Genomic DNA, 12405 nt, shown 5'->3' with positions numbered 1-12405 from the left:
ATTTGTGAGGTCAGACACTGATGTTGGACGAGAGGGTCTGGCTCACAATCTCCATTCCAGTTCATCCCAAAGGTGTGTGATGGGGTTGAGGTCAGGGCTCTGTGAGGGCCAGTCAAGTTCTTCCACACCAAACTCACCCAGTCAGGCCTTTATGGAGCTGCTTTGGCCACTGGGGCTCAGTCATGCTGGAACAGGAAAGGTTCTTCCCCAAACTGTTCACACAGAGTTGGAAGTGTATAAGTGTCCAAAATGTCTTGGTGCTGAGTCATTAAGATTCCCCTTCACTGGAACTAAGGGTTCTAGACCAACCCCTGAAAAACAGCCCCATATCATCATCCCTCCTCCACCAAACTCTACAGCTGGCACAGTGCAGTCAGGCAGGTAACGTTCTCCTGGCACTCGCCAAACCCAGACTCGTCCATCAGACTGACCGATAGAGAAGCTGATTCGTCACTCCACTGAATACGTTTCCACTGCTCCAGAGTCCAGTGGCGGCGCTTTACTCCACTCCATCCAACACTTGGCATTGTGCTTGGTGATGTAAGGCTTGCATGCAGCTGCTCGGCCATGGAAACCCTGCCATGAAGCTCCGGGCGCAGTTTTTGTGCTGATGTTAATGCCAGAGGAGGTTTGTACTCTGCAGATATTGACTCAGCAGCAACTTCTTAAATACATAGCGCAATTCTTGTGGACCGATATCAAATACAAATGTGTTCGTTATTATTGTGAGGTTTGCAGATTTGACCTTTAAAGATTCAACATAATCAGATATTGAAGCTGCGACTGTGTGTGAGTACCTGCAGTGCACCACTATCGGCCCTGCGCTGGGCGGGTTGGACATTTTGACGCGGCGGATGAAGGAAAGTAGTCCCGTGGCATGATACGGCACTCCGTGATCAGGCCAGCCGGTGAAATGGAACTGCTTCACCTCCCTCAGCTCGTTAAAACCCCTCTGAAAGGACAAGGTTTATAACACAAAGACAGAGCATATAGTCAGTATCTAAGTCAGATATAGATTTAAGATACAGATTTTATACTCGGCACTCTGAGAGAATGGAAGACAAGCAGACAGACAGACACACAAACAGATGCACTCTTGGTTATTTAGGGTGATGTTTATAAAACTGATCTAAAAAAAGGTGGCAATAACGTAAATGAAAACGTGCTAGATAAAGGTTCCACTCACCCGCTCCAGAGTGAAGGTGCGCACCACGTACTCCGCCAGAGGCTCCACCTCCACAAGCGTCACCTTAAAGTCTCCATACACCTCCGCATCATCCGGCCAGTACTTATAACACTTCACCTGAACCAGCACGACACCAATCAAACCCAGCACACTGACCAGTCCACCACGCACACACACTTTAAAGCAGAGCCTGAACCTTAAAGAAATTGTGTCACGATTTTTAAGGCCGAACATATCAGGCCTTTTGTCAAATTAGCCTGATGTGTTAGGAATGCAGTTAGCACCATGCTAACTGGCATACACAAATGTCTGTTACTCGTTGGCTAAATTAGCCTTGTAGCTTCAGTGCAGTGGCTGAACAGTGTTTTACTGACGGATATGACTGCCATTTGCCAAATTTTATTGTCTGTTCTCAGTTGCCTCTAAAACCTAAATTGTATTATATTTATCTTGCTTTACTGGCAAAATCACAGATGGAACCTCAACCCCTTAAATGGCCAGGGTCCGTCAGCAAGCCCAATGTTTTATTACACGTCTATAACCTCAGAATAGCTCAACCAGTTTGCGTTGAAGTGGCTGTAATTACTAAATAATAAGCCTTAGTATGTAATAAGTGGGATTTTAAGGGGCTAACATTGGGTGATTTTATCAGTCAAATCAAATCGCTTCTATCGGAGCAAAACCCTGTACATTTTTCAGTTTTTTATATAATTTGGAAATGTCTGTTCTCCTTTACATTGTGTACAAATTTCATGATGAATGGATGAAAAGAAACAACCCAAAATGACTTGGAAAAAATTCTGGTTCCATTGACTTACATTAAAAGTAGGTGTTTTCCTTCTCCTGTAAAGTTACCATTTTGGAGGTACAAGGTTTTGTTCCGACAGCAGTGAGATATCGGTCGGACCCTACTTTAAACAAATTCTGAAACTCATCACTTTGAACATTTTAAGCACTTAAACATACTTAAAACATCTTTCATTCATATATATAATTATTAAACAATTAAACAATCACAGCACATACGTAAAAAAACCTGATGTATGACCTATAAAAGTCAGTATATAGTGTAAATGTAGGCTCTTTAATATAAAGAGTCATCATTATTTGACTGAATTAGTGGATCTGAGCAGGCAGGTTGGACAGTCGCACAGTAACAGTTTGTATTTTTCACTGCATCATTAATCACGTCCATTAAACATATTTACATACTTACACTTCAGCTGTGGAGAAGGAATGCAGACATTAGCCTTTGGCTACAACATCACTGTGCTTCACTTTAACATGCATATACAAACATGCTTTAAAAGGAACAGTTCCAAGTTTTCTTCCAAAAATATCATTTTCCAGTTTTGTTTATGATGGTAGTGATTTCTGGATTTATGCTTCTAAAGCAAAGTCTAAAAATGACCTAAAAGTCTCCACGAGGCATAAAACGAGACGGTGAAACTGTCAGAAACTCGTAAAAAAGATGGTTCTTTAAAGGTTCCTCAGTAAAGACAACTTATTTAGAACCATGAACACACTTAAACAACCAATTGCATGCTTAAACGGATCTTTGCATGGTTAAATGGTTCTTCAGTTTGATTGAGAATGTACCGAAAATGGTTCTGCTATTGAGACGATGTTAAGCTTGTAACAACAACAGCAGAACCTTTTTTGGTGCTATTCTATATCTGCATAGAACCATACACAACACATTCTCCATCGATCTGAAGAACCATTTCACCATGCAGAGAACCATTTAAGCATGCTATATTGAACCACTGTCTTTACTAAAGAACCCTTGCAGAACCCTTTTTAAGAGTGGAATAATTACATTTTTCCAGCTGCTGTGCTGTTATTTCAATCTTATTAATGAAGAATAGAACGTATATAACGATAAAACTGGCTTGGGACTATTTTACTTTAGACTTAGTCCCTTAGTCAGGTACACTGGAAACTGAAACTAGCATGCTAGCTGCCAAGCTAAAGGCTAAACAACAATTTTGCACACTAAAAACTTTCAGTGTGTTGAAATACTCAACTGTAAGTCACGTAGCAACTCAAACATGATGTGATTAAAAGGTTGTGGATGTAGTCGACTATTATAAACCTGAAACTCAGTGTGGTTCTCCGCCTCATTGACGCCCATGACAGTTCATTTTCACTCGAATCTTACTTTAGAGACACGTATTTGACAAAAAATGAATTAAAAAGACTAAAAAAATAAATAAAAAAAGTTGAAAACTGGAATAAAAACATTTCTGAAGAAAAACAGACTATTCCTTTAACCCTTTGAGGAGTTTGTGTTTAAAATTTCCATGCAAATTCACTTTTTGGCACGTCAACAAGATCAGAATTGCTACGAAACAGAACATTCTGGAACATTCTAATGCGAGAGTTCTAGAACATTCTGGAACCTTCTAGAACACTCCATTGTTCATGTTCTCTCGTCAAAGGGTTGGAGCAGGCAGGAGGCCTTCACAGCACAGTCACAACACACCGAGAACAACAACAATAAAAACAAAAACAACGAGAACAACACGGCCTCCAGCATTCTGCAGCAGGCAGTATAAGAACATACCCGTCCCACCTCCACCAGGTTGGTTACCATGACGATACAGGCCGACTGCTCCTGCCAGATCATCCTCCAGAAGTCGTAAACCGTCTCGTGAACTGGACCTACAAAGCCACATCACAAACGTTATGATTTATGAATTATGTGATGGAACATATTTAAATAGACTTGCAAAACTGGAAGCAAAGGAGCCGTATTACAGAAACTTCTTAACTCTGAAATCTGATGTGTTTAGTCTCCATGGCGACTTCAGTACGGACTGAATTTCGGACAGTAGCTATTCCAGAATAACAGCTCCTACCTTCATAATCTCATCATGAACTCCAGATAAGAAAACAGCATCACACAAACATCCTAACTAGACTGAACCTCCTAAATCCTGTCCTAACTTTAGGATGAACCCCAACAGGGTCCTCACTTCTGTTTAAGGTCCGTTTCTATGGTTTTTAGGCAGCTGAGTCAGCAGCATAGTTCACTACCAGCATAATGAGCTCCATTTATTCCTACTGTAAAACGCTGCTTTCACTGTGAGATGATTTTCTTTTCTAACTCTGCGTTTTAAAGATCTCAGACGCTGCAGACTCGATCTCCACCGCCCCTCTGATCACCTTCGTGTGTTAATGTTGATGATGAAATATTACAGTGATGGTGGTGAATAATGAGGAGACGGAGCTGAATGTGTGTCTGTTTATTAGGAGGAGTAACGTTAGCGCGCTCGGCTAAAGCATTTGGGAAATGGAGACTGAAACTGGAAGCTCTGATAAACAGCAGGGGGCGCTCTCACAATGTTCTTAACTTCAAGTTTATCATGCTTTAGTTTTGTTTGACCTTTTTTACGTCAGTAACGGAAGCTTCAGCTTAAGTTTCAGCTGTGCGCGAATAGCCGGTTGCTAGGTAACAGACATGACAGTTGATTATTGACATTGAACATGTGGGTTAGCATTTCCTGATTTTAGATAAGACGCTGTAAGATAAAATTCAGAAATTTTAAGATAAGATTAAGATACGATTTGCTTCTGTAATACGAATTTGTGAAAAATCTTATCTTGTCAGATCTTAAGTTAAAACAAAAAGAGAGGAAGTTTCTGTAATACATCTCCAGATTTGCCTCTTTGTAGGTGAGTCAGCATTTCTAAAAGTATTATTGTACTTAAATACTGTTTATTTATGTGTCCGTTGTGCAAGATTGCTTAATACGAATAAAGCTGCAGTCGTCTGTTTTATCTCAGCACGGCAGTCTTTGTAGAGAGGTGTGAATAGTTTTTCACAGGGGGTGGGGTCACCCCTCCCCCTTTCACCCCTCATTGCTCAATAGCAACATTTCACACACAGAGAGAAACAGAGTCTTAGTTCATCTTCATAATTCATTAATATCTGAGTCAATTTCCATTATACAGGCAGAATGGCCACTAGAGGGCACTGCAGAAAGAGGCTAGTTTAGCTATTCTATTAAAATTAGTCCGGTTCACCATGAGCTGCACTACAATCCTCAGCATGCACTTCAACATAATGTGATGGACAGCTAGTTCAAGCATATAGGCTGGTTTAAAAGACATTTAAAGAGGTTTAACGGTTATCTGTAGCTAATGTAGTCTATTGTTTTATATTAAAAAATTTGTTTTTATTTAAAATTATTTTTGAATGGTAGTATTTATTGACTATTTTGCTGTTTTGGTGTATTTTGAACCAACAATGGTCATTTGGGGTCATAGCAAAATGTTAATTAGAAATGAAATAAAAACGCAGCCTCAGATTTGGATTTGTTGAGATTTATTAATTCGGCCCTTTTACTGGTTGAGTTTGACCCCCCTGATTTAATTACTTATCAATGACACAAAGAATCTCACAGATGCTCTTTTAAATTTGGCATTAATATCAATCTGTGAGACCTGCTTTAGGCTGTTTCTCTAGTAAACAAATGCACAAACACAGCGGTGTGCGGATGAGGCCGATTCGCCACTATAACTCCGCTCACACAGACCTCCCTCACCTTGTGTTGCGATGTAGTGGCTCGGCCGCTGGTAACCCTGAGAAACACAGAGAGAAGAACACAGAGCAGCAGGTTGAGATCACAGAGCGACAATCTCCACCGTCCACAAACAAATACAACAGCACACGTCAGGTTAGCAGCACTCTGGATAGATTAGTAGAGCTTTTAATGTCTTCATAATGTGAATTATAAATTACGTAACACAGATGTTATGACTGCTGGCATTGAGGATTATAGATCTAAAGTCCAAATCTATTGGAAAACATCAAAAAACATAAAAAAACAGCAAAACTCAACACAAATCTTTACAGATACTCATTCGTCAGCTGACTATAGTCAGTGCAGTAGGAAAATAAAGACTATACATTGATTTCCAGTGGTCAATCTCTTCTTATCTGGACACAGGATACAAATCTAAACCTCAAAAACTGACGAATAACTGGGCTAAATTATTATTATTATTATTAAAATTATTAGTTTTATTACACTGTACAGCATGGCTGGCAAAGCGCATTATTATTATTATTACTATTGTTACTATCATCACATTTTCAAATTACATTAGAAGGGGAAAGGAGGGAAAAGCCCAAGGTCAAAGGCCAAACTCATAACCACAACTCAGTCCTCTCCATATAAACAAACTAAGTCTAAAAAAAACAAAAACAACAACAACAGAACCATGCCAGGGGTGCTGAGGTGCAGGATGACCATGGCCAGATGAGGAAAGCGGATGGACACACAGCATGGAGAGGGGGAACAAAATAAAAGAGAAAAACTAATCGAGTGTGTGTGTTTGTTTATGTTTGTGTATATGTGTGTGTGTGTGTGTGTGTGTATGTGTGTATGTGGGGTAAAAGCTCATGCAGTCTCCATGCAGATGGTTTATAAGCTTTAGACAAAAACAGAGAGGGGGGCTGTGTGTGTGTGTTTGTATCCGTGTGTGTGTGTGTGTGTGTGTGTGTGTGTGTATGTGTGTGTGTGTGTGTGTGTGTGTGTGTGTGTGTATGTGTGTGTGTGTGCACTGTAAAAATATGATTTCTAATATTAAAAAAGTAACCCAACCGCCTTAAACAGTGGAAAAATGATTTTTTTGTTTAATGCAAGAAGTCAAAGTTTCAAAAAATCCCCAGTCCATACAGTCTGAATGTGGAAACTAGGAATTTATTGTTTTTGTGATGTCACAAAAACCAACACGTCTGCTGTACACATGTCCGTCCACTCAGCCTACAGCGGGGTCTTGAACTCTTTTCTAACTCTGCGTTTTAAAGATCTCAGACGCTGCAGACTCGATCTCCACCGCCCCTCTGATCACCTTCGGGTGTTAATGTTGATGATGAAATATTACAGTGATGGTGGTGAATAATGAGGAGACGGAGCTGAACGTGTGTCTGTTTATTAGGAGGAGTAACGTTAGCGCGCTCGGCTAAAGCGTTTGGGAAATGGAGACTGAAACTGCAGAATGGTTACGCCCCATTAACAGCAGGGGGCGCTTTCACAGTATTCTTAACTTCAAGCATATCATGCTTTAACTAGCTCAAATGACCTCTGGGCCACTGGGCAGGAGGTCTCCTTCAAGGGTTGGGGCAGTAAAACAATGCAGAGAGAACAATATTCAAAATTTGTTTTTTTACATGTGAATTTTTACTACATAACATAGACTCACTTAAGTGTATCTTAGCAATTCTACTACTGCTAATAATACTACTACTACTTATGGTCACACTTTATTTGGACGGTCCCCTATAGATGATCTACAGCTGATAGTTGATTATCAACAACATTATGGTTAGAGTTAGGTTTAGCAGTAGGTGTAGGTCTTGCCTTGAGGTTAGGGTTAGGGTCAGTGTTTAGGGATAGATTTAAAAGAATCTTTCATACACAACTTCAATTTCAGTTGCATTTACTAGATATTTATTTGAAAGATTGACTGAGCATCTACAGTGGATCATCCAAATAAAGTGTTACCCTAATTATTAGTAAAGGTAGCAGTAGCAGTGTATAAATGCATAGTGTTCAATTAAATAAAAATCCTTACATTTAATAGTAGGACTACATGGGACTCTTATTTTGATAGCTTCAACTTTCCCGTTGAATGTGAATGAAGTGTTAGCACAGCGGTTAAATCTGTGTTCTCGTGGATTTGTTTGATGATTCCATTTATAATTCTATTAATTCTGCCGCGCTGTATCTCCTGCTGCGTCGTGAATGAGTCTACGTAGGCGGATGTAACCAGTACTCAGTCTGAATCAGAATAATATCTGAGTTAGCTGTAGCTAAATTCCACTCAGTGCTCAGCGTTCATGCTGCGTCAGGTCTGTGTTTAAATGGCTCCTCTTGCATGCAGAGCTCTGTTTCTGCTTTTCCACATTGTTTTTCATTCGTTTCGGTCTGAGCTGATTTTATAGAGTTATGCTGGGTTACCATCCACAGTGTATCTCTACTTTCTCTACACAGCATATCTATCCATCAGATGCAAATATTCGGCTGCAGAAAAATGGAAATAATGATTTATGGGCCAGATTTAAGGAGAAATTTCAAACTTGAATTTTAAAAATTCTAAACTTTTAAACTTGAGCACTGAATATTCACACTGAAGTTATAAGGAGTGTTTCAGGAGTGTTCGGATTGCTTTCTGAGTGAAGCTCAATTTATGGCAGCCAGTCAAAATGGAACACATTTACATATGGCTGTTGTCAGAAGAAAACCTCGTATCTCCAAAATGGTAACTTTACAGGAGAAGGAAAAAAGCTACTTTACTTTTAATGTAAGTCAATGGAACTAGAATTTTTTCCGTGTCATTCTGGGTTGTTTCTTTTGGTCCATTCACCATGAAATTTACACACAATGTAAAGAGCAACAGGCATTTTTTAATTATGTCAAAAACTGAAAAATGACAAAAATGGAGATACAAGGTTTTCTTCCGACAGCAGCGATATATAAGTCTTAAAGCCACAGTAGCAAAAACAGGGGCAATGTAAAATATAATTACGCCTGTTTTTTGTTATTTAAAACCACACAAATATCAAAAGTGGACTCAAGGGAAATAAAATCCACTCAAAATATAAAATATGGGGCCTTTAGTGATTTAACAGGATGCAACACGTTGATAATACCGTGATAAAGAGTGGATTTGGGGTCATTTTCTGAGCCAGATAACTCGCTGATGCTTTGTCTCACCTTACTGAACCTACTACGGTTAAAGACAGCAGGTTCTGCTCATTGTTGTGATATGTGTATCACGTCCGTAACGTGAACCGTTCCAACGCTATGATGGCTAGAACACAGCCCTGCTGAACGCAACTTTAGGGTTCTATAGGTTACCTTGTCATTTGGTGCTAAACGAACTCTAAATTTTAAGGCGGACAGGTTACCAATGTTTCTCATTCAAAACAATCAATCCTTTTCACAGCGCCGCTGCGTCTGAGTGTGTGTGTGTGTGTCCGTGTTTTAGCGCCCTACAGAAAAAAATACTTACATCCCTGTACAGCCAAATCTAGGGCCCAAAATCAAGAGCATAAGAGTGAGAGAGAGCACAACAGATGTCAGTGAGTCTACCGGCACCTCCACAAAGGCAGAGAAAGAAAACTGTAAATAGTGTAATATTGGAGACAAAGGCATGCATAGAAGACCTGACATACGAGCGAGGGAGAGCTGTTTCTGACACCTTCGCCAATGGAGGGGGGGGAGGCATCGCCACTTACGTCTATGTAGTTGGCATTAATGTAGTCGGATGACGGGTCGTCCTCCATTGGCTGCAGGATCACTCTAGAATGATCGTCTGCGAACGTAACACACGTTAGCATGTTCAGTCGAGCAGGTCAGCAATCGTTCAGCAGGTAAAAGTCACAGTTTAGAGCAAGAGTTTGGCCCAAAAGGTCATATTTACACAGTTCTGGACATGTTTACTGCTTCTCTGGGCTCAAAAGTAATGAATTAGCATTGTGCTAACTGCATGCCTAAAGCATCAGATGCTCAGAGTTCTTAAGGAACAGATACTGTTTTTAGCAAAGCTAACATTTTTTTGTCCATGTTTGTAGATAACAGTATGTCATACAGTGTCAGAACGTCTATTAGAGATTACTTAACAACTCAACGAGTGTGTAATGATTAAGGTATGAAATTAGCACCATGCTAATAGGTATAACATAAGCTTCCATTACTTGTTAGCAACATTGGCCTTGTAGTTCCAGTGCAGTCCTAAAGATGCTTCAGGTCTTGGCTGATTGACTACATTTGGCTGTTTTTTTGACCAAACCATTGCTTTAATAACACATAATACTGCATGTCCTGCTCTGCAGTGTGTTATTGTTTGTTATATAACATTATTAACCCATAAAAACTCACATTAGTGTAAGTAGATTAGGAGATATTGAATGCATAGTAAAACAACGATAACTCTGCCCTTCTAAGGATTAAGAAATAACATACATTCAGAAAGCAGCATGGTCTATATACTATATAAAAAGCATTAGCAATGATGGATGCACTATTTGTTGTCTTTATTAAATACACTCTGCTTTGGATTCGTTATAATCAGCTGTGTTATTGGGAGTTCATTTAAAAGGGAATTCCCGGTTTGGTGTGAAATGGTTCAGATTTCTTTACAGTGGTGGTGATAGGAACCAGGGGTCACCATGACAACTACACAAATATAAACATTTTATTTACTATCCAGAACCACCATTTGGTTGTTTTCTGGCTGATTCCAGTTTGTTTTGGTTGTTCAGCAGCCGGCCAAAAAGCTCACTTAGTATCAACAACAGGTTTGGAATTTGGTCTGTGGTCACTCTCTTCTTCAGAATCTGACCAAATTATCCAGTTCTCATTTTTTTTAATGTGCTACATTAGACAATTAGAATCGGTCAGCTACAATGTATATCACGCTCTAAAGCACAACTATACACTTATCGTGAAAAAAAAGGGAAATTATTGAGATTGCTTCCCAAACTATCAGATTGTGCCATCATAACTAACTGTTAGCAATTTAGAGACTCAACTTTTAAACTTCCAGCATCTACATTGCAAAAATGGTGTCTTGTCAAGTAAAATTACCTTAAATGTAGTCAGTAAATCTAATATTTCTCCTATTGAGGTTGTTGTAAGCTATTTAGCTTATTCCTAGGCATTTTTACTTGTTTTACGTGATTTTATTAAGTAAATTTATCTCACTATGATAAGTTTGCTTGTTGTAAGAAATGAACCAGCAAAATTATCTGCCAGTACTGTGAGATAGTTTTACGCAATAAAGATGGCATAAAACAAGTAAATAATGTCTAGAAATAAGCCAGATAATCTTATAATAAGTGCACAACCATCTCAGAATGGGAAATATTAGACATATCGACTAGATTTAAGATCATTTCACTTGACAAGACACTATTTTTTGCAGTGAAATCTGACAGCAGCCCTTTGCACAGTGACATCAGACAGACACTCACATGCAATGATGTTTCCGTAACGGTTCTTGGTGCGGTTCTGCTCTTTCTTCGCTACGTCCCAGGAAGCCGACTGGCCCTCAAAGAAGCTCTGCAAGAAGGAGAGACACATTTTAGCACAATATCTCACACCATCACACAGGTACGGATGGAGCAGGGCATGTTTCTGAGATGCAACATGACAGAGTGTAAAACAAATGTCAACAACAACTGAATATCAAAACTAGTACAGATAATACATGTTTTAATACATAGTTACTATTTATTTACTTATTTTTATGTTTTACGCTTTACTTTTGCCACTATATTCTCCTCTGCACTAAAATCTGCAGAAAAATGACATGTTTGTGTTTTCTGGGGTGCTTTCATTTTTGCACACAACTGTGTTGTTGCAATTTACTGTCCTGTGTATAATTGCTGAACCACCATGCTGTGTGTTAGGGAAGTTACTTATTGAGCACCCATCTGCAAAATATAATATAGTATGATGCAGCATGCTGGATATGCTAAATTACATAATCAGTTCATTTTGATGGAAATATTAATAGTATTATATTTCCTGTAGGAAATAAGTAGCTGGAAGACTGCATTCTGAATGAAATACACCTAAAAATGCTGCCTTAAACACTGATCAGACATCTGATCATTGAATCTCACCGTGTAGAACTGTGTGTTCTGATCTCAGCTCTCAACTCGATCAAACTGTAACTAATTCTGTTTCAGATTTCAGGGAATTACTCGAATTTCCACAAGCAATGTTAATAGCTGTTTATGAAACCTGCACGGCCAAAACTAATACCTTAACAAGTAAAAGCATCATAAATCTAGTCAACATATCTAATAATTCTCATTATGAGACCATTGCAAAAACTTATTTCTAGACATTTTTGCTAGTTTTCTGTATTTTTTCTAGTGAAAGTGTCTTAATTCACTGGCAGACCATTCATTTGCTTCATTTGGTAACTAGCAAAGATACTTTCTCTGGATAGACAAAGCACTTTTTGTAAGTTGCTCTGGATAAGAGCGTCTGCTAAATGCTGTAAATTTAAATGCTTAAATCAAAAAATACCGGTTGAAAAAAGTAAACTGATCTGTGAATGGATTTAGACACTTTCAAAAGACAAAATGACTTCAAAAGACAAAATGACTTAAAACAAGGAAAACAATGCCCAGAAATAAGTTAAATAGCCTTATAATATTTATACAACAGTCTCAAAATGGGAAATATGAGATA

General features: G+C 38.9%; 1 protein-coding gene across 2 annotated transcripts in view; it reads right to left on the bottom strand.

Moving 5' to 3' along the window:
- The window catches only part of ptprk (protein tyrosine phosphatase receptor type K), a 218324-nt gene that overhangs the window by 14585 nt on the left and 191334 nt on the right, over positions 1–12405 (bottom strand). The window contains exons 20-26 of one of the 2 annotated variants that reach the window (XM_036582465.1): positions 11175–11262; positions 9375–9514; positions 9212–9229; positions 5737–5773; positions 3753–3850; positions 1187–1303; positions 798–952 (exon numbers count right to left, since the gene is read on the bottom strand). In XM_036582465.1, coding sequence (XP_036438358.1) covers positions 798–952; positions 1187–1303; positions 3753–3850; positions 5737–5773; positions 9212–9229; positions 9375–9514; positions 11175–11262 — 653 coding nt within the window. The remainder of the gene's footprint in view (positions 1–797; positions 953–1186; positions 1304–3752; positions 3851–5736; positions 5774–9211; positions 9230–9374; positions 9515–11174; positions 11263–12405) is intronic. The other variant, XM_036582466.1, reaches the window with a different exon arrangement.

The sequence above is a fragment of the Colossoma macropomum genome, unplaced genomic scaffold (genome assembly GCF_904425465.1).
Source record: "Colossoma macropomum unplaced genomic scaffold, Colossoma_macropomum, whole genome shotgun sequence".
In the NCBI taxonomy this organism is placed as follows: Eukaryota; Metazoa; Chordata; class Actinopteri; order Characiformes; family Serrasalmidae; genus Colossoma; species Colossoma macropomum.
The sequence above is the reverse complement of the archived record's forward strand: the minus strand, read 5'-3'. Positions and strand labels throughout refer to the sequence as shown.